General features: G+C 36.1%; 1 protein-coding gene across 2 annotated transcripts in view; it reads left to right on the top strand.

The window, feature by feature from the left end:
- The window catches only part of LOC128663345 (translation initiation factor IF-2-like), a 65,845-nt gene extending 57,099 nt beyond the window's left edge, over positions 1–8,746 (top strand). For both annotated transcript variants that reach the window (XM_053717633.1, XM_053717634.1), the window contains exon 2: positions 7,217–8,746. In XM_053717633.1, coding sequence (XP_053573608.1) covers positions 7,217–7,468 — 252 coding nt within the window. In that variant the 3' untranslated portion in view covers positions 7,469–8,746. The remainder of the gene's footprint in view (positions 1–7,216) is intronic.
- Positions 8,747–24,318: the final 15,572 nt, after the last annotated feature.

The following is a 24,318-nucleotide window of genomic DNA, read 5'->3' as shown; positions in this document are numbered from 1 at the left end:
TTCAAAAACTAGTTGACATACCGACAAACAAGGGACTTTATAACCACACACTGACCAAATTTGAATCCCTCTGCATACAAACACCTCCTCTCAGACACACTCTATCTATCATATATAGAATTATATTATTTAGAAAAAGAGACGATTTAGGACATATAATAATACCCTAAAAAAAAGAAGGGAACTAACACCAGCACACAAAATAGGCTTATATGTATATTTAATTAACTTTCAAATATATCAAATAGTATTCACCCATTTGTGCCCTACAGCACTGAATAAAGTAAAAGCATATTGCCACATAAAATATACACAGTAGGAAATCACAGGGAATACTAACAAATCCCAATGATGACGAGTTACAAATTGTTAATCTATCCTCATTCCCCTTAAATTTGGCACATACTGAACTTTTAAAGAATACCTAGACAGACAGATGACAATTTGGAACCAAATGAGAGAAAGGTGCTTAAGGAGCTGAGTGCCGCTAGTGGCCTTGTGATTAAGCCTGCTGATAAGGGTGGGAATCTGGTCCTAATGGGCGAAAGCCTTTATATAAATGAGGTGAAACAACAATTGAGTGATAGGAACCAATATGAAAGGCTAGATTCAAACCCATTGGGCCAGATTCAAGCCTCTTTGTTCAGGCTTCTTAACAAGGCTAGCAGTATGGGAGTGATTACTCAAAAAGAATTGCAGTTCCTATATCCAGAGCACCATGAAGTGTCCCCCAGGTAGACCAATTGTCTCGGGGATCAGGAGCATTACTGAAAACATTGGTGACTATGTGGATAAATATCGACGTCTTTTTCTGTTGACCTTGTCTTCCTATGTGAAAGACACGGCTGACTTATTAAGGAAGACAGATGGGGTGTCAGTAAGCGAGAGTACCTTGTTGGCATCTTTGGATGTTTAGGGTCTGTACTCTTTGATCCCCCACCAAGTGGGTCTCTCAGTTATTAAAAGGTTCCTTGATACAAGGGGTCCTATTTATAAGGACCATACTGACTTTGTCATTTCTCTGTTGGAGTTTATTCTCAAAAACAATGTTTTTACATTTGATGGCAAAATATATCGCCAACTAAGAGGTACAGCAATGGGGGCAGTATGTGCCCCCACATATGCATGCTTCCATTTGGGGGCATGGGAGCTGTTTGATATCTTTGAAACCCATAGTGGCAACTTTGATGAAAAGGTGTTAATGTGGGTTTGGTATGTGGACAATGTTCTTGTCCTTTGGGATGGTACAATTTGTGAATTTGAAGAATTTGTTACCACATTAAACTGTAATGACAAGAACATTCTCCTAACCTCTGAGGTCAGCAATAAAGAGTTAGCATTTTTGGATCTAACTCTAAGAAAAGAAGGAAATTCCATTGTCAAGGAAAATTTTAGGAAAAGAAATGCAACCAACAGTATTTTACATGCTAGGAGTGGACATCCAGAGCACCTAAAGAGGGGTATTCCTTATGGCCAGTTCCTTTGCCTTAGAAGGAACTGCTCCTCTTTATCAAAATTTGATTAGCATGCTTCACTGATGAAGGAAAGATTCCCTAAGAGAGGATACTCCAATAAATGTATAAAAAAGTAAATGTGGATGGCAAGGAATATGTCCAGAGATGATCTTTTATATTAGGAGAAAGCTAAGGATAAAAATGGCCAGATAAGATTTATTTCGAGTTATAACAACCAATGGGATAATATAATAAAAGGTATAATGAAACAAAATTGGCATATTTTAACTTTGGATGAGAGAATTAAAAAGTGGTAAGCGAAGCACCATTAATGGTAGCTAAAAAGCTCCAAATCTTGAAGAAAAACTGGTGAAAAGCCAATTTGTGAGAGGACCTTCTAACTCAGATTGGTTAAGAAAAGACAGAGGGATCAAAGGTAGATTTTCCTGTGGACACTGTGTGTATTGTGTCCATATGGCTAGCATTAAACAGTTCTCAGTGTCTGGTCAAAAGACCTATGATATCAGATTTTTCTTTAACTGTAAATCAGAAGGAGTTATTTATTTATTGCAATGGTCTTGCCCAGTTTTTTAAGTTGGTAAAACGAAGAGGGTGATAAAGGACCAGGTACAAGAGCATCATGATGATATTTTATACTCCAGGGATACCAATGTCGCTAGACATTTTAATATGATACATAATTGTGAGGTGGAGTCCCTTAAATTCCTAGTTATTGACAAGGGAATGACAATCACAGGGTCCTGCTTCAAAAAGAAGTGAAATGGATCTATAGATTGGGGACTAGGATCCCAACAGGTTAAAATGATAAGTTAGAATTTGCCAGCTTCCTATAATTCACATCTGATATATTTGAGACATGTATATTTGTATATAGTGGTAGTGTATATATTGTTAGTTATATCCGATAGGGTGGGTGCCATGGAAAGTAAAGGGGAGTCATTATAATGCTAGGAGATGGAAGTCTACAAAGTACATTAGGAATTATGTGTCTATTTTGTGAAACAATGTATCTTCTATATATTTATATACAAACAAGAAGGGCAAAGGCTTCAGTATATCTTTCTTATAATGATATGTCCCTTTAAGAAAATAAAATATGGTGTGGAATCAATTACCTGAATTGACTCAGGTGCTATAAAAAGAGGAGGTCTGGAGTGGACTGAACATGGCCTGATGAGCCCCGGTGACACATACTTTCTGTGGGGGTGAAGCGTGCGTTGGCACTTATGTGTTTTCAACTGGAGTGAGTTGACCATTTCCAGAGTTATCCTAAAGTGGGAATCGTCACTAACACGTCTAACCAGCTTAAGATTACTACAGCTTGCAACTGTGTCTGCACTTTTGGCAATGTGCTACTGTGTAACATAGAAACATAGAATTTGACGGTAGATAAGAACCAAAAAGGCCCATCAAGTCTACCAATATTACATGTTACTTTTTCCTTAGGATAGCCTTATGCATGTCCCAGGCATTTTTAAATTCTTTTACAGTCTTTGTATTTACCACCTCAAATGGAAGTTTATTACATGAGTCCACCACCCTTTCTGTAAAAAATGCTTCCTCAAATTTCTCCTGAATCTGCTACCCTCTAACTTTAGATTGTGACCCCTTGTTTTGGCATTTATTTTTTTTGTGAAAAATGCTTTCAGCTTCTATTTTATTAAGTCCCTTCATATATTTGAAGGTTTCTATAATTTCACCTCTTTCCCTTCTATCCTATAAGCTATACAAATTTAGATCATAGAGTCTTTCTTTGCACGTTTTATATTTTAGACCATGTACCATTTTAGTAGCCCACCTTTGGACAACTTCTAGTTTATTTATATCTTTCTGAAGACATGGTCTCCAGAACTGTACACAGTATTCCATATTTGGTCTAACTAATGATCTGTAAAGTGGCATAAGAACCTTGCTATTTCTGCTACTAAAACCTCTTCCAATGCAACCAAGCATTTGACTTGCTTTGGCTGCACTGCTGCATTGTGTACCAAATTTTAAATCATCTGAAATAATAATTCCCAAGTCCCTTTCTTCTTTAATTACATTCAGTAATGTACCATTGAGACTATAATTGGCCTTCGGGTTTTTGGATCCTATATGCATAATTTTGCTCTTGGTAATATTAAATTTCAGATCCCATTTATTTGACCAGTCCTCTAGTTTATTAATATCACAGTTAATTTTATCAACTCCTCCTGGAACATCTACCCAGTTACAAATTTTTGTATCATCAGCAAACAAGCAAACCTTCCCCTTAAGCCCACTTCCAATATCACTAATGAACATGTTAAACAAAACAGGCCCAATAACTGACCCTTGGGGAACACCTCTAGTAACTGATGCCTCATTTGAATGTACTCCATTAATTTAAACCCTCTGTCGTCTATCTTCAAGCCAGCATTCTACCCACTTAAGAATCTTAGCATCTATTCCAAGGAAATACATTTTGTGAATAAGTTTGTTGTGTGGGACGGTATCAAATGCTTTGCTAAAGTCTAGATATGCAACATCTACGGCTCCTCCCTGGTCTATTATTTTAGTTACATGGTCAAAGAAATCAATTAGATTAGTCTGGCATGATCTTCTAGCAGTGAAACCATGCTGTCCTTTGTCTTCTAAGTTGTTTGTCTGAATGAAAGATACAAGTCTTTCCTTTAAAAGAGTTTCCATTAATTTCCCTGCAATTGAGGTCAAACTGACTGGCCTATAGTTAGCAGAATCTTCCCTACTACCCTTTTTATGAAGAGTGACTACATTGGCAATTTTCCAGTCTTTTGGAACAACTCCTGTTAGAAGTGACTGATTAAATAAATCAGCTAATGGAGTAGCTATTACTGATCGAAGTTCTCTTAGAACTCTTGGATGAATATTATCTGGACCCACAGACTTATTTACTTTTATTTTTGATAAAGCCATTGAAACCTCTTCCTCTGTAAAATGAAAAGTACTACTCACATTATTATTTACAGTAACATCCCTTAATAGAATCTCACTATCTTTACCGTCTGTTGTAAAGACTGAACAAAAGTAATCATTTAAACAGTTTGCTATTTGTTTATGGGTTTTTGAGGCGGGAGTGAGGCAGATTAGGGGTTAATACATTTATTATATTAGCGGCGAGGTCCGGTCGTCAGTTTAGGGGTTAATAATTGTAGGTAGGTAGCAGCGATGGTGGGGGGGCAGATTAGGGGGTAATAAATATTATGTAGGGGTCAGCGATGTTAAAGACAGCAGATTAGGGGTACATAGGGATAATGTAGGTTGCGGCGGTGTGCGGTCGAAGTTAGGTGTCGGCGATGTTAGGAAGGGCAGATTAGGGGTTAATACTATTTATTATAGGGTTTTTGAGGCGGAAGTGAGGCGGATTAGGGGTTAATACATTTATTAGAGTAGCGGTGAGGTCCGGTCGGCAGATTAGGGGTTAATAATTGTAGGTAGGTGGCGGCGACATTGGGGGCGGCAGATTAGGGGTTAATAAATATAATATAGGGGTCGGCGGTGTTAGGGGCAGCAGATTAGGGGTACATAGGGATAACGTAGGTCGCGGCGGTGTACGGAGCGGCAGATTAGGGGTTAAAAATAATATGCAGGGGTCAGTGATAGCGGGGGCAGCAGATTAGTGGTTAATAAGTGTAAGGCTAGGCGTGTTTAGACTCGGGGTACATGTTAGGGTGTTAGGTGCAGACTTAGGAAGTGTTTCCCCATAGGAAACAATGGGGCTGCGTTAGGAGCTGAACGCTGCTTTTTTGCAGGTGTTAGGTTTTTTTCAGCTCAAACTGCCCCATTGTTTCCTATGGGGGAATCGTGCACGAGCACGTTTTTGAAGCTGGCCGCGTCCGTAAGCAACGCTGGTATTGAGAGTTGCAGTGGCGGTAAATATGCCTGTACGCTCCCTTTTTGGAGCCTAACGCAGCCCTTCAGACAACTCTAAATACCAGCGTTGTTTAAAAGGTGCAGGGGAAAAAAACCACGCGTAGCTAACGCACCCCTTTGGCCGCAAAACTCTAAATCTAGGAGTAAGAAAGCACACCTGAACCTCCTTTACTTTGCAAACCAGTACATCATTAAACATTTACATAGGGTCTATAAGCATGCTAGAAGCATGGCTTCTTTGACTGTATTGCTTTTTCGAGTTAGGTGCAGGTCTAGGGTTTGGAGAGATTTGAGAGAGTAGAGAGATTTAGTGAGAGTTAGTTAGTGAGAGTTAGTTATTGAGAGTGAGTGTGAGTTAGAGTTAGTGTGAGTTAGAGTTAGTGTGAGTTAGAGTTAGTGTGAGAGAGTGAGTTAGTGTGAGTTAGTGAGCGAGAGTTTGTTTCATTCATTATATAAACACATTGACATGCAAACGCATTCAATACATACATACATTTATCAATAACACTACATATACTCCATACCCCATTCCCTCTTATAATACATTCCATACCCCATTCCCTTTCATCCAATACCCCATTCCCTTTAAGCCCATACCCCATTCCCTTTCATCCCATAGGTTTTTCTTTTATTAAAAAAACGTATTGTTTACATATCCTCAATTTTGTCTTTTTCAACATATACGTTTGTCTGTTTAATACCCCTTACCCTCTTTTATTTATATCCCATTCACGCTTTCAGCACTTTTTTTTATTTTTTGTTCATTATTTTGACCCCCTTTTATTTGGGAACCTTCACATTTTGTTTGAGTATGTCGGGAGAGGGGGATAGGGAGCATATTAGCCCGGAGATATTAGAGATCATTAGGCAGGAGGCTAGGGCTGAGTTCAGGGATGAGCTTGTAGAGGAGGCTAGGCAGGAGAGAGGGAGGGGGAGAGGAACGGGACAGGAAGGGGGAGAGGAAGGGGTGGGTGGACCCTGCCACATTGTTGAAGATGAACAAGTGGCTGGGCCCAGTGGTATGCAGCGTAGACAGGGAGCTTCACAGTCCGAGGAACAGAGGCTCACATCGCATGGGAAGCCCAGGCAGAGGGAGGAGAGATATTCCATGGATGAGAAGGAAGCCCTTATAGAGGCTTATATGGAGAGGGCTAGGAGGCTGCAGGCACCGAAGGCCATGCCTACGGATAAGAGGAAGCTGTGGATGGAGATCAGGGATGCCATAAATGCAGTGGGGGTTTATAACAGGGATGTAAAGTCTATTCAGCATTGTTACCGGGACTGCAGAGCTGAACTGAAAAGAAAGCTCTCAAGGGAGAGGGAATACTTAGCCGGGACCGGTGGCGGTCCAGAAATAATATTTGAGTTTTCCCACTCAGAGGAAATGCTGCATCCCAACATCTCCGAAGTGACCATAGTCGGTATCGGAGGAGTTGATACCGGGAACCTGCCACTCTCATCTGCCGATAAGATCATTTACTAATCACTTTACATCCACCTCATAACCTATTCACACGCAAAATTTATTTAAGGATATGACTAACGCAATTACGCTTTCTTATACATTATTATGTAAACGCATTCACAACTACCTTGCGAAAGTTGCATTTCTAGAAAAGCCATCACATTAGTATATAGTCTACAGGTTAGGTGCATTTAAACAGATTTAAGACAAATGCAAAAAAACATTCAGATTGACCATATAGATACCAGAAAGACGGGTTTGCAAATGCTGAAATCGTATTGATTGCTTTTGCTTACAATAGAATTATGAAGGCAGCCTCATTAATACACTTTCAAATAGAACATTTACATCTTTATTTGGAACTGTGCTAATATCTCAATTTCTTTCTTTTTACAATATACAGAGTCTGAGGCCGGGGAGGAGGCAGCACAGCACCCACAGGCTTCTCCTTCACCCAGGCATGAGAGTGGTGCAGATGACTCGCCACCTCGAGGAGACATGGAAGACATCCCTGTACCATCATCCCCTGAAGAAGACCCTGCTGCAGAAGAGATCCCTGCAGCAGCCCCTCATCCACCAGCAGCCCCTCGTGCACCAGCAGCCCGCTGTGCACATACATACCCCCAGAGATAACAGAGGTGCAGATCTTGACTGATTTCCTCGAGGAGATGCGTGCCTCCCACAGGGAACAGGTGGAAAGCAGAGTGTACCTGACAGGAGTACTGAATGATATTCACGAAGGCCAAAGAGAGATTTTGAATACTTTTAACAATATTTTGCCGGTCCTCCGGAAGGCGCAAAATGCACCATCTGCTCCTGGACCATCTGCTCCTGCACCATCTGATCCTGGGCATCCTCCATCTTTTCCTCTGCCTCAATCTCCTCCTCAGCCTGGTGTTCCCTTAACCACTCACAGTACTCCTCCTCCCCCTCTTCCCCAAACTTCTCCTATGAGAACTCGTCGGAGCGGGCAGTTGCCCCCCCCAGAGCCTCAGTCTCATGGGAAGAGGGATAGGAAGAGGAAGTTTTTTTTTATATATATTTTTATTTATTTAATGTGTAAAGGATAGGTATGTGATGATGTGGTCTTCTTACACTTGTGGAGCACAAGGCTTCTATGGGACATGGAAGGCAGATTGTTTGCAGAGTGTGTTTTACTAGTGTGTGGAGACCACATCATCACATGCTGTCCTTTTGATTACATTGGTTGGTTTTTGCAATGTGATGTCCAAACTGTTCTCCTAATCTCAAAAAAAATTGCCATTACAATTATACATGATGGCATATCACTGTTTTGATGCCAACAACACAGCTTAAAGGGTCAGTCATAACATGAATTATTGTTGGTTACAAAGCAAACACTTTATTATTATGCATTATCAAGTTTGGAATAACAAGACTGTTATAGAAATACACGTTTTACTTCTGTGATTAACCTTGTATCTATGCCTCGGCAAAATGACCCCTTATTTCTATTTTTTTGACAGATCTGCATTTCAGCCAATCACTGATCACTCCAGGATAACTATACTTCATGAGCTCAATGTTTTCTATATGAAACACATTAACTAATGCCCTCTAGTGGTCAAAATGCATTCAGATTAGATGCACTCTTTAAGGTCTAAGAAATGAGCAGATGAACCTCCTAGGTTTATCTTTCAAATAAGAACAACAAGTGAACAAAGATAAATTGGGGATAAACGTTTAAGAGAAATTTGAAGAAAATTTCATTTTTTAATATTTAAATCATTAATGTTTTGCTTGACTTGACTGTCCCTTTAAACAAGAACATATGCTAACATATACTAATCTTTAGGGCTTGTTGGTATATCTACACATACTTGTAAAAACAAGAAAATATTTGAATAGGATACTAAGCCTGTATGCCATATTTCTCTTGACATGTTAAATAAAGTCTATTTTTTTAAAGCTACATTAGAGTGTTGGAATTTATTAAGAAAGACATTTAATTTAGAAGGTGTCTTAAAGCAGAACAATCACATGATTTTTAGAGAGTCTAAAATTTTAAACAACATTCACACTTACTCACATTCTTTGACTCGTTATATTGGTATCCTTTGCAGAAAGGTTTATCTAGGGCTGCTCTGCTGACTGGTGGCTGCATATACCTACCGATTGTCATTGACTCACCCATGTGTTTACTTAAAATATAGTAGTGTATTGATGCTCATTTAACACATTATACCATGAGACTGAAGCACATTTGAGAATAGAAGATAATTCAAAACCTAGTTAAAAATGTTAAATAGAAAAATAAAAATTCTGGTTTCATGTCCTTTTAAGAGTTACATTAGAAATATATGCTCACAATACTATATTTGGAGATAAACAATGTGGAAGCCATATATGACACAATACTGAGCATTTACATTAAGAAAAAATATCAGGACATAACATCTAGAAAAAGTAGACATCTCATGTATATTTATCATATGCTAAAGGTCAATGCATATTGATTATTTTATTCAAATATAAAAGCAAATCTTTAGGAATTAGATATGTAGAAAATTCATCACAACAGATTAATTATTTAGTAAATTGAAAATATTGTTGACAAACATATTAAACAAGATGGAGTATATTCATGGATTTGCACTTGCCTCTTGCCTCAAAATGTATTCTGCATGAAAAACATATTGCCTTCATTTGTTTCTTCAACGAGACAGCCATCAAAAGATATTTTTGTGTTCTTTATCAGCTATGGTTCAACAATGTACATGATTGACACAATCCATAAATCAAGAAAGTCATGGTTTTAAACTTGTGTTCTCATTCGCAAATGTGGGTTACGTGGAAAATCAAATATTGCGGGAGAACGTAATCCAATCAAACGGATTTAACACCTTGGCATGTGACGTCTTAAGCTACATGGCACATCCGAGATCGCGTAAAAATGTCATCCAATCAAAGGCGCATCCAAGATCGCGGAAAAATGTCATCCAATCAAAGGACGCATTTTACAGATTTGCATGTGACGTCTTAAGCAACATGGCGCATCCGAGATTGTGTAAAAATGTCATCCAATCAAAGGCACATCCGAGATTGCGTAAAAACTTCATCCAATCAAAGGACGCATTTTACAGCTTTGCATGTGACGTCTTAAGCAACATGGCGCATCCGAGATCACGTAAAAACGTCATCCAATCAAAGGCGCATCCGGGATTGCATAAAAACTTCATCCAATCAAAGGACGCATTTTACAGTTTTGCATGTCAATAAGAAATGTATTTATATTTTAAAAACTAGTATGTGCTATATTGTTATCTATGAAGCGTGTTTGTTTCATGTAATGCACAGCTTCACATGTCACGCTAGATAACGTAATACTGTGATATATGAAATTTAATCCATTGTTGGTAATAAGTATCGGCTAGATTACGAGTTGTGCGTTATGCGTGAACAAGCCTCCTAACGCTGCTTTTTCCCTACCGCTGGTATTACGAGTTTCTGTAACGCAACAAAAAAAAACAATTTCGGTGGGGCTTGTCATGATGCCCGCATCCTCAGACAGTCGTCCCTGTGGCAGCAGTTTGAGGCCAGACAGTTTCCCCTGGGTGGCTCGAGTGAGTACTTGTGCACAACATTATTAATTAGTTAGACAATTGCCACTGTAATCTTTAAAAAACAGTTTTGTTTGTGTAATGTGCAACTTTAGAATGAAATTTACCCATTTCTGTCTTAGCAGATGTCTGGTTTATGCGAAATATGCATATGTAGCATGTCTTAGCTTAAATGGGCAGATTTAGAATGCCTTTTAACCATTTAATTGTCTCTTTCCGCAAATGTCTAGTTTTAGCTCCAAACAGATATGTAGCATGTCTTAGCTTAAATGGGCAGCTCTAGGATGCAATTTAACCATTTCTTTCTCTTTTAGCAAATGTCTGGTTTATGCAAAATATGCATATGTAGCATGTCTTAGCTTAAATGGGCAGATTTAGAATGCGCTTTAACAATTTAATTGTCTCTTTCCGCAAATGTCTAGTTTTAGCTCAAAACAGATATGTAGCATGTCTTAGCTTAAATGGGCAGCTCTAGGATGAAATTTAACCATTTCTTTCTCTTTTAGCAAATGTCTAGTTTATGCGAAATACGCATATGTAGCATGTCTTAGCTTAAATAGGCAGATTTAGAATGCGCTTTAACCATTTAATTGTCTCTTTCCGCAAATGTCTAGTTTTAGCTCCAAACAGATATGTAGCATGTCTTAGCTTAAATGGGCAGCTCTAGGATGCAATTTAACAATTTCTTTCTGTCTTAGCAGATGTCTGGTTTATGCGAAATATGCATATGTAGCATGTCTTAGCTTAAATGGGCAGATTTAGAATGTGCTTTAACCATTTAATTGTCTCTTTCCACAAATGTCTAGTTTTAGCTCCAAACAGATATGTAGCATGTCTTAGCTTAAATGGGCAGCTCTAGGATGCAATTTAACCATTTCTTTCTCTTTTAGAAAATGTCTGGTTTATGCGAAATACGCATATGTAGCATGTCTTAGCTTAAATGGGCAGTTTTAGAATGCGCTTTAACCATTTAATTGTCTCTTTCCGCAAATGTCTAGTTTTAGCTCCAGATATGTAGCATGTCTTAGCTTAAATGGGCAGCTCTAGGATGCAATTTAACCATTTCTTTCTCTTTTAGCAAATGTCTGGTTTATGCGAAATATGCATATGTAGCATGTCTTAGCTTAAATGGGCAGATTTAGAATGCCTTTTAACCATTTAATTGTCTCTTTCCGCAAATGTCTAGTTTTAGCTCCAAACAGATATGTAGCATGTCTTAGCTTAAATGGGCAGCTCTAGGATGCAATTTAACCATTTCTTTCTCTTTTAGCAAATGTCTGGTTTATGCAAAATACGCATATGTAGCATGTCTTAGCTTAAATGGGCAGATTTAGAATGCGCTTTAACCATTTAATTGTCTCTTTCCGCAAATGTCTAGTTTTAGCTCAAAACAGATATGTAGCATGTCTTAGCTTAAATGGGCAGCTCTAGGATGAAATTTAACCATTTCTTTCTCTTTTAGCAAATGTCTAGTTTATGCGAAATACGCATATGTAGCATGTCTTAGCTTAAATGGGCAGATTTAGAATGCCTTTTAACCATTTAATTGTCTCTTTCCGCAAATGTCTAGTTTTAGCTCCAAACAGATATGTAGCATGTCTTAGCTTAAATGGGCAGCTCTAGGATGCAATTTAACAATTTATTTCTGTCTTAGCAGATGTCTGGTTTATGCGAAATATGCATATGTAGCATGTCTTAGCTTAAATGGGCAGATTTAGAATGTGCTTTAACCATTTAATTGTCTCTTTCCACAAATGTCTAGTTTTAGCTCCAAACAGATATGTAGCATGTCTTAGCTTAAATGGGCAGCTCTAGGATGCAATTTAACCATTTCTTTCTCTTTTAGCAAATGTCTGGTTTATGCGAAATACGCGTATGTAGCATGTCTTAGCTTAAATGGGCAGTTTTAGAATGCGCTTTAACCATTTAATTGTCTCTTTCCGCAAATGTCTATTTTTAGCTCCAGATATGTAGCATGTCTTAGCTTAAATGGGCAGCTCTAGGATGCAATTTAACCATTTCTTTCTCTTTTAGCAAATGTCTGGTTTATGCGAAATATGCATATGTAGCATGTCTTAGCTTAAATGGGCAGATTTAGAATGCCTTTTAACCATTTAATTGTCTCTTTCCGCAAATGTCTAGTTTTAGCTCCAAACAGATATGTAGCATGTCTTAGCTTAAATGGGCAGCTCTAGGATGCAATTTAACCATTTCTTTCTCGTTTAGCAAATGTCTGGTTTATGCAAAATACGCATATGTAGCATGTCTTAGCTTAAATGGGCAGATTTAGAATGCGCTTTAACCATTTAATTGTCTCTTTCCGCAAATGTCTAGTTTTAGCTCAAAACAGATATGTAGCATGTCTTAGCTTAAATGGGCAGCTCTAGGATGCAATTTAACAATTTCTTTCTGTCTTAGCAGATGTCTGGTTTATGCGAAATATGCATATGTAGCATGTCTTAGCTTAAATGGGCAGATTTAGAATGCCTTTTAACCATTTAATTGTCTCTTTCCACAAATGTCTAGTTTTAGCTCCAAACAGATATGTAGCATGTCTTAGCTTAAATGGGCAGCTCTAGGATGCAATTTAACCATTTCTTTCTATTTTAGCAAATGTCTGGTTTATGCGAAATACGCGTATGTAGCATGTCTTAGCTTAAATGGGCAGATTTAGAATGCGCTTTAACCATTTAATTGTCTCTTTCCGCAAATGTCTAGTTTTAGCTCCAAACAGATATGTAGCATGTCTTAGCTTAAATGGGCAGCTCTAGGATGCAATTTAACCATTTCTTTCTCTTTTAGCAAATGTCTGGTTTATGCGAAATATGCATATGTAGCATGTCTTAGCTTAAATGGGCAGATTTAGAATGCGCTTTAACCATTTAATTGTCTCTTTCCGCAAATGTCTAGTTTTAGCTCCAAATAGATATGTAGCATGTCTTAGCTTAAATGGGCAGCTCTAGGATGCAATTTAACCATTTCTTTCTCTTTTAGCATATGTTTGGTCTATGCGAAATACGCATATGTAGCATGTCTTAGCTTAAATGGGCAGATTTAGAATGCCTTTTAACCATTTAATTGTCTCTTTCCGCAAATGTCTAGTTTTAGCTCAAAACAGATATGTAGCATGTCTTAGCTTAAATGGGCAGCTCTAGGATGCAATTTAACAATTTCTTTCTGTCTTAGCAGATGTCTGGTTTATGCGAAATATGCATATGTAGCATGTCTTAGCTTAAATGGGGAGATTTAGAATGTGCTTTAACCATTTAATTGTCTCTTTCAACAAATGTCTAGTTTTAGCTCCAAACAGATATGTAGCATGTCTTAGCTTAAATGGGCAGCTCTAGGATGCAATTTAACCATTTCTTTCTCTTTTAGAAAATGTCTGGTTTATGCGAAATACGCGTATGTAGCATGTCTTAGCTTAAATGGGCAGTTTTAGAATGCGCTTTAACCATTTAATTGTCTCTTTCCGCAAATGTCTAGTTTTAGCTCCAGATATGTAGCATGTCTTAGCTTAAATGGGCAGCTCTAGGATGCAATTTAACCATTTCTTTCTCTTTTAGCAAATGTCTGGTTTATGCGAAATATGCATATGTAGCATGTCTTAGCTTAAATGGGCAGATTTAGAATGCCTTTTAACCATTTAATTGTCTCTTTCCGCAAATGTCTAGTTTTAGCTCCAAACAGATATGTAGCATGTCTTAGCTTAAATGGGCAGCTCTAGGATGCAATTTAACCATTTCTTTCTCTTTTAGCAAATGTCTGGTTTATGCAAAATACGCATATGTAGCATGTCTTAGCTTAAATGGGCAGATTTAGAATGCGCTTTAACCATTTAATTGTCTCTTTCCGCAAATGTCTAGTTTTAGCTCAAAACAGATATGTAGCATGTCTTAGCTTAAATGGGCAGCTCTAGGATGAAATTTAACCATTTCTTTCTCTTTTAGCAAATGTCTAGTTTATGCGAAATACGCATATGTAGCATGTCTTAGCTTAAATGGGCAGATTTAGAATGCCTTTTAACCATTTAATTGTCTCTTTCCGCAAATGTCTAGTTTTAGCTCCAAACAGATATGTAGCATGTCTTAGCTTAAATGGGCAGCTCTAGGATGCAATTTAACAATTTATTTCTGTCTTAGCAGATGTCTGGTTTATGCGAAATATGCATATGTAGCATGTTTTAGCTTAAATGGGCAGATTTAGAATGTGCTTTAACCATTTAATTGTCTCTTTCCACAAATGTCTAGTTTTAGCTCCAAACAGATATGTAGCATGTCTTAGCTTAAATGGGCAGCTCTAGGATGCAATTTAACCATTTCTTTCTCTTTTAGCAAATGTCTGGTTTATGCGAAATACGCGTATGTAGCATGTCTTAGCTTAAATGGGCAGTTTTAGAATGCGCTTTAACCATTTAATTGTCTCTTTCCGCAAATGTCTAGTTTTAGCTCTAGATATGTAGCATGTCTTAGCTTAAATGGGCAGCTCTAGGATGCAATTTAACCATTTCTTTCTCTTTTAGCAAATGTCTGGTTTATGCGAAATATGCATATGTAGCATGTCTTAGCTTAAATGGGCAGATTTAGAATGCCTTTTAACCATTTAATTGTCTCTTTCCGCAAATGTCTAGTTTTAGCTCCAAACAGATATGTAGCATGTCTTAGCTTAAATGGGCAGCTCTAGGATGCAATTTAACCATTTCTTTCTCGTTTAGCAAATGTCTGGTTTATGCAAAATACGCATATGTAGCATGTCTTAGCTTAAATGGGCAGATTTAGAATGCGCTTTAACCATTTAATTGTCTCTTTCCGCAAATGTCTAGTTTTAGCTCAAAACAGATATGTAGCATGTCTTAGCTTAAATGGGCAGCTCTAGGATGCAATTTAACAATTTCTTTCTGTCTTAGCAGATGTCTGGTTTATGCGAAATATGCATATGTAGCATGTCTTAGCTTAAATGGGCAGATTTAGAATGCCTTTTAACCATTTAATTGTCTCTTTCCACAAATGTCTAGTTTTAGCTCCAAACAGATATGTAGCATGTCTTAGCTTAAATGGGCAGCTCTAGGATGCAATTTAACCATTTCTTTCTATTTTAGCAAATGTCTGGTTTATGCGAAATACGCGTATGTAGCATGTCTTAGCTTAAATGGGCAGATTTAGAATGCGCTTTAACCATTTAATTGTCTCTTTCCGCAAATGTCTAGTTTTAGCTCCAAACAGATATGTAGCATGTCTTAGCTTAAATGGGCAGCTCTAGGATGCAATTTAACCATTTCTTTCTCTTTTAGCAAATGTCTGGTTTATGCGAAATATGCATATGTAGCATGTCTTAGCTTAAATGGGCAGATTTAGAATGCGCTTTAACCATTTAATTGTCTCTTTCCGCAAATGTCTAGTTTTAGCTCCAAATAGATATGTAGCATGTCTTAGCTTAAATGGGCAGCTCTAGGATGCAATTTAACCATTTCTTTCTCTTTTAGCATATGTTTGGTCTATGCGAAATACGCATATGTAGCATGTCTTAGCTTAAATGGGCAGATTTAGAATGCCTTTTACCCATTTAATTGTCTCTTTCCGCAAATGTCTAGTTTTAGCTCCAAACAGATATGTAGCATGTCTTAGCTTAAATGGGCAGCTCTAGGATGCAATTTAACCATTTCTTTCTCTTTTATCAAATGTCTGGTTTATGCGAAATACGCATATGTAGCATGTCTTAGCTTAAATGGGCAGATTTAGAATGCGCTTTAACCATTTAATTGTCTCTTTCCACAAATGTCTATATTTAGCTCCAAACAGATATGTAGCATGTCTTAGCTTAAATGGGCAGATATCGAATGCGCTTCAACCATCTAATTGTCTTTCAGTAAATGTCTATTTTAGGGGATTTTAGTGTACACAAATTGTCTTTTAATATAATAATTTTAACTATATTTTTAATATTTGTCATTTTGTTATGTTCATTATTTATAGGTGATTCGGGTTACATGAGCCGGCCTTGGCTCATTACGTCGTTGCGTAACCCCACGGACGAGGCCCAGGAGCACTACAATCAGGCGCACAAGCGAACTAGGGCTGTAGTGGAGAGGATGTTTGGGCTCCTCAAAATGCGGTCACGATGCCTAGACAGGTCTGGAGGAGCCCTCCAATACAGCCCTAGTAAGTTTGCGAAGATCGTTATAGCCTGCAGCATCCTGCATAATATTGCTCAGTGGGCTGGGATGCTGCAGGCCATCCAGGTGCCCCTGAGACCTCCTCAATGTCAGAGCAAACATCATCAACCGCCACTTCAGATGGTAAATACTAGACGTTATATAGGAGCATTGCGAATATGTGTGAATTTTAGGGAAATGAGAAGTAGAGAATTGTGCAAACATGTTAGGATTGTTCATCAAATTATTATAACAAAATATAATTTAATATTATTATTATTATTATCATAGGTAATTTATATATCAGATGATTCTGGCATTGGGTCCTGTAATGACCTCGCCACCTGGTTTTCAAAGACAACATCAGATGGTAAGTATAAACAAAGTATCATCATATGGCATACATTTTAAAATATAGTATTTAGTTTACACATTACTAGATTTTTGGATACTCAGAAAGGGATCCGGTAGCAATACTATATGCTTTCAAGTCATATTCCAAGTCATACATCAGAGGTTAGGTCTGCACAATGTATGACTCAGTTTCACACTTGATTGATAGAACATAACACAATATGCTACACACTCTTAGTAAGCTAGTGATCTAAATAGCTTCAGAAATGGTGGGGGGGTGCAGAACTAAGTCACACACTTTTAATAATTATTTGATTTACACTTTTTCTTCCATTAGGGAGATAACTTCATCTAAAGACTGAAAGTGAAGAATTCAAGACTGAAAGTGAAGACTCCCAGACTGAAAGTGAAGAATCCCAATGTGATCATGTCTGTGGCATTGTCTTTAAAATGTGCTGACCTTGAAAACCATACAAAGACACGTTTACATGGTAAGTGGCAACAATTCTATGGAACAAGACTGTGGATGCATCCTATTGGAGACACTTAGATTTCATTTTATATTTGTTGTTTAGATGGTATTTCACAATCCTCTATTTTGAAAATGATGAATAGGACACCTAATGAAGATAAACTGATATTTTGAAGAGAATTGCCTTTCAAACACCATACATCCAGGTTAATTTGCACAATGCATGCTATTTAAGAATCATAGGAGGAAGAATGTTCAAAGAATTAGGAATATATACATATCCTATATTACAATATGTTTATTTTAGATACATTACCCCTACTTTGTGCTAGAGAGGACTCAGATTCTGAACAATCAGACAAAGGAATATATTTAATAGTTGATATTTAGGTATATTATTTGCAGGGACATGAAATATTACATTCAATTATGTTCTTCATACAATCAAATTTTAAAAATTTATTGATATGCATTATTTTGGATAATTTAAAATGCTAATGTGTAATTCAACTATTGATTAGAAAATATAATGGGATTAATTTCCAATTATGGATAGATATAGAATTCAAGTCTGAACCTGTTTTTAATATCAAGATAAAAAAAATACATGTTAGAGCATAGACACAAGATGATTTAACAATTATTAGATTTCATGAATATGTTAAGACATGTGTTCATTAAATAACCTAAATGACTAATGTTTTTAATATTTATTTTCTTTCTTTTTCAGAGTTTCATCTGTGATGAATTCCCTATTTTATTTTTATTTTTTTGTAAATAAATTTATTTTCATACTATATATTTTTCTATGTAATTTTTTTAAATACATATTTTTGAGACATATCTCTATCACAGTAAGATAAGAAGAAATATATCCATCTAATATTCTGACATGTAAACAAAATATTAGTCCCATGTCTATTTTACAAGCACATGCCTGATATCAAATATACTAATTTTGTTTAATGTATTGAATGAAAAATATCAACACAGCTTATTCAGATAATGTTAAAGTGAAGTATCTTACAAAATTTAAGTTGGAGTTAAATACATCCATCTATGCTTTTAGTGTGTGATTTATAGATGTTAAAACCATAAAATGTTTATGACGAGGATATGTAGTATAAATTATACATAACAACTTTGTTCATTTCACTTTTAAGAAATGAAAGTGTTTAACTTACATTAAAGTGACAGTGTAGTTTAATGTTAGATTTACATTCTAATCTCTATAATCTTTCTTAGGTATCCAAAAACATTCTTACACTAAATATAGGTTTTTCGGCTTTAATTATTTTTAAGGTAATATGTTAGAAATTAACTTTAAATAAAACGTAAGTTAATTTAACATTTATACCAAGCTAGTTATTGTATGCCATATTGATTACTTTTTAGCTCTAGTGGAGTTATTTGAAGGGTCAGTTAACTATAGATATATCAAAAGATAATTTCTCAAGATTATACTCTTTTACCTGTTGGATAGATATTGCATATCTATAGGTATTTCCTTTTAGTTTAGTTTATTTCTACAATGTTAACTCCACATATTCCTAATGGTTTTGTCCTTAAAGGGACATTAAAACCAAAATTTAATTTAATGATTCAGAGAGATAATACAAATCTTTTAAAAAAACATTTAAATTTGCTTCTATTATCTAATTAGATTAATTCTTTAGATATCCTTTGGTAAAGAAATAGCAATGCACACGGGTTAGACAATGACACAAGGCATCTATGTGCAACTACCAATCGGCAGCAACAGAGCCTATCTAGATATGATTTACAGGAAAGAATATCAAGAGATAAAAGCTAATGAGATAATAGAACTAAATTTGACATTTTTTTAACATTGTATTATCCATCTAAATCAGGAAAGAACATATAGCTTAATGTCCCTTTAAGGTAAAGCTGTATAAATACAGCCATTGGAAGATATTTCATTCACAGTGGGGAAAACAATACAGAAGGAAATATAAATATGTTTTATTCTTATGTTATCCGAAGTTTGAGAAATGGAGATGCATAGGTTTATGATCAGCAAAGCATTACTGGGAAATATCTACTTATTTGTGGGTGGGCAACAATGCATATTTACAATGTTTAGACAGATGTATTTTGTTAAATTTAAAGATTGCATATTAGCTCATTAAAGGGACGGAAATTCAAAAGCGTTTCTTTCAGGATGTAAACATTAAAATGTACTTATATTATCTAATTTCCTTCATTATTTTGATATACTTTCCTTTACAACCATATGTAGATATGCTCAGTAGCTGAAGATTGGTGGATGCACAGAGATGCCTTGTGTGATTGGCTCAACCATGTGCATTGCTATTTCTTCTGTAAAGGATATCTAAAGACTAATCTAAATAGATCGAGTTCAGGGCCGGTGCTAGGATTTTTGGCTACACAGGCGAAGACACAATTTACCGCCCCTTTCCCAGAATATATTATAGGTATATACCCTGCCAATACTGCTTCTTATCAAAATGCTATGGACCTGGTGTTGTGTTAAAGGGACAGGAAACCCCAAATTTTTCTTTCATGATTTGGATAGAACATACAACTTTAAACAACTTTCCAATTTACTTCCATTATCAAATTTGCTTTGTTCTCTTGTTATCCTTTGCTGAAGGAACTTTCAGCATTGCACTACTGGCAGCAAGATGAACACATCTAGTCAGCCAATCACAAAATACAAATGTGTGCAGGCACCAATTAGCAGCAGCTCCTACTAGTGTAGGATATGTGCGTGTTGTTTTTCAACAAGGGATACCAACAGAACAAAGCACATTTGAAAATAGAAGTGAATTTAAAAGTGTCTTAAAATTATATGTTCTATCTGAATCATGCAAGTTTAACTTTGACTTTCCTATCCCTTTAAGTAGCTATAGATAATTATTTTATCTATAATAATACAGAATTTCTGTTATCACATCAAATTCTTGTGTGTTAACCTGATTTGTTATAACTATAATAACCCTGTACATACATATGTACACACACATACAAACAGTACCTGACCTACACAAAAAAGAGCCCTGATGAAATTTTGTTTGCCCCCACAAAGGTAACTCAGTAGTAAGAAATAGCACTAATATACATGCTGCTCCATATAAAGATTTTGAGGATAGAAAGACCTGCAATCTGTACTATTAAAAGGCTCCCTTGCATTAGGATTGTACACGTTCCGCATTTGCCTACGTATAAGCTGGCTGCTATGGGCCCCTTCCAACACTTGGGCCCTGGTGTCACTGCACCTGCTGTACCAATGGTAGTTTTACCCCTGCATACAAATACTGTACATATACATAAATACATACACATACTGTACATATTCATACATATGTACACTCACATACTGTACATACAGTATATACATACACACATACAGACATACACACTGTATATATACAGTATATATATATATATATATATATATATATATATATATATATATATATATATATATATACATACACACACACACATGTACAGACATACATATGAACACACATGTATACACACATACTGTACATATACATAAATACATACTGTACATATTCATACATATGTACACTCACATACTGTACATACAGTATATATATATATATACACACATATATATATATATATATATATACACATACAGACATACATACAGTATATATATATATATATATATATATATATATACACACACACACATACGTACAGTATATACATAAACATACACACTTGCATACTTTACATATTCATACACACATACATACAGTATATACATAAACATACACACTTACATACTGTACATATTCACACACATACAGTATATACATAATCATACATACTTACATACAGTATATACATACACACATACAGTATATATACACATAAAGACATACATACTGTATATATATATATATATATATATATACACACACACACACATGTACAGATATACATATGAACACACAAAAAACACATACTGTGCATATACTGTACATACACACATACATACAGTATATACATAAACATACATACTGTACATATAAATAAATACATACACATACTATACATATTCATACATATGTACACTCACATACTGTATATATATATATATATATATATACACATACATACTGTACATATACATATTTACCTACACACATACTGTACATATACATATTTACTTACACACATACTGTACATATATACACATACAGACATATGTATACACATACATACACTGTAAATATACATATATACACACATAAATGAAGTACACACAAAATTAAAATGTATATATGTGTGCAAAATACTTTAACATATTATTATACATGTGTTTTGTAAAAATGTTTTTAGCCCAAATACTTCAGGAATTTTTCAGCACTACACATATATCTCCACTTGTAAACATCCTTTTAATAAAACCTTCTATGATATTATCTGACATATAGGGAATTGTTTACTATTTATGCTGAAAACTCATGTTTAATTGAGGCTGATGATGAAATACCAAACCAACTAAACTAAAGGAATGAGGTTTATATAAACATCATGTATAACCCCTTGTCTACCAGAGTGTATTCAATCTTAGTACCACTCTAGCAGCCTAGTGGACTTTCATGTCAGATACAGATTTTGACTTTGTAGTTCTTACTGAAATACTATTTGGGAGTGGGGAAAATATAGGATCAAAGCAGATCCAGACAGGAGAGTCAGGTGTTTATTTGGTGGGCATGGGGTATTAGAAAAAAATACCCTCCAGTGGCTTAGTAGGGGTCAGACAGGAGAGTAGAATAAGGAACCTGAATATCTGCTGGGGTCCATATATCAGACAGCAGCATGTCTCCTGCCCACTAATGCCTTAAGAGGGGGCTAACAAATGCATTTAAAATGTAATAGCCAATAGTCATAATGAGGAGCAAGAAACACTTTCCAGGAGCCAGATATGGCTGATTTGCCTTAAAAAAACAATGTTTAAGTTTTATTAATGAGTTTTTCAAATGCAAAACAACATGCAACACATTCCTCTTTGCATTTTTAACAAGCATGTGGTTATGAACTATTTAGAGCTAACAGAACTGACATTTCATAAAATATGGACATGATTGTCAAATTATTTAAAACTTAAGGGTAGGTAATATCTGTTACCTTATTCCACCTTGTCACTTGTGCACAGTGCAGCTAATCTTTGAGCAAGACAGTACAGTAACAGAATGACATGCAGTCCTGCCTGGCAGTCATAGAGTTAATGCAAGTTACTTTTGCTCCCCCTCTGCTGAACAATCCACACATGATTGATCATTAAAACAGTTCAGCAAGATCTTTTTGCTACCAGCCTAGCCTACCTGTTGAAAGCTTCTGATGCTCCGTGTTACTGCTGTCTGCTTGTTCATCACGCTCCTCCCCCTTTCTCTCCGGTCTCTTCCTTATGCAGTGTGATTATGAGGAATGTGACCGGGGCTGAACTCAGGACTGTGTAGCAGCATGGTTGAAGTAATGAGAGAGCCAGCATGTGTGTGTGTGGGGAGGGGCGTACGGAAGGTACATTGCCCATAAATAAAAAGTGCACAGCAGTTTAATGAAAAAGAAAAAAAATGGAATGATGCTGCTGCTGTAGCATAGTCACTTGCTGCTCCAAGTTTGCGCCCACCTGCTGAAGCGCCCTAAGGCATTTGCCTAACTTGCCTGTATGCAAGCGCCGGCCCTGATCGAGTTACATTTTAAATTTAAAAAATGTATTCTCTCTCCGGATCATGAAAGAAAATATTGGTGTGTAATGTCCCTTTAAAAATAAAGACGCTGTTGCCCAATAACATATGTGAGAAGTTCAGACAAATACAAGCTCAAGGTTTATTTAATAATAATGAAGAAACATGTATTTTAACATTTAAAAAAATTTGATCCAAGTTACGTCCATTATAAATACAAATTACGCATTTCTGAAATATAGTGTGGGAAACGTATCTTGCAACACGAGATTCGCATCTTTAAAAATTCTATTCTAATGTCACGCACTAGCACACAATCGATGTGCATTGTTGAGATTGTATATACATTTAATAGAGCAATGTCAATACTTCACAATGAGTCACGATATTTCTTTAATAAACAATAAATACATACGTTTACTTTTTATTATTAAAAAATATTTGTCTTAAATAACATGATCGATATTAACATCGAAATGTTTTAAACATTTACTAATGTGACTGGATTATATTTACTAAAAATAAAATAGAGATCAAATGTAAAATTAATATATTAATATTTAATGGACCACGTATATTAAATCTGCGTCACACATATCCGCATAACAGTCCCATGAATTACAAATAAGTCTAAATGAAAAATGTAGTAACAGCACCCCCAGGAGGTATGTGTATGTAAGTTACTAAGATATGAAACATTAAGGAACGGCCAATCAGAATTCATCACACAAACATAACTTGAGTCAGTATGGCTTCACAGACATGATAACAAAATGTCAATATTTTATACAATCAGATGTACAGATACCATGTCCCATGGTGCATATCATGTTTACTTCACCATATAAAAGTCCATTACACATTGCCATTTTTGTCAGTTCTCTAATGCCTGCTTGCAGTTATATATATATATATATATATATATATATATATAATATATTTAATAACAAGGACTATCAGGCATGACGTCTCCCAGATTCACCAAGCCGGAAAGTGCAGCACTGGTCAACGCCGTCGAGGACTTCTATCCGCAGCTGTTTGGGAACAAGAAGAAGTAGACGAAGCAGAGTAGTAAGAGGGCCCTCTGGTTGTCTATCACCAATGATGTTAATTTGGTGTGTGGCATCCAGAGGACCACGGATCAAATCATGCGGAGGTTCGGGGATATGAGGTTGCGGCTAAGCCATAAAGTCAACCTCATAAGGGACTGGGTAAAAGCCCGTCGGAAGGATG

This window comes from Bombina bombina, chromosome 6, assembly GCF_027579735.1.
Source record: "Bombina bombina isolate aBomBom1 chromosome 6, aBomBom1.pri, whole genome shotgun sequence".
Taxonomy (NCBI): Eukaryota; Metazoa; Chordata; class Amphibia; order Anura; family Bombinatoridae; genus Bombina; species Bombina bombina.
The sequence above is the reverse complement of the archived record's forward strand: the minus strand, read 5'-3'. Positions and strand labels throughout refer to the sequence as shown.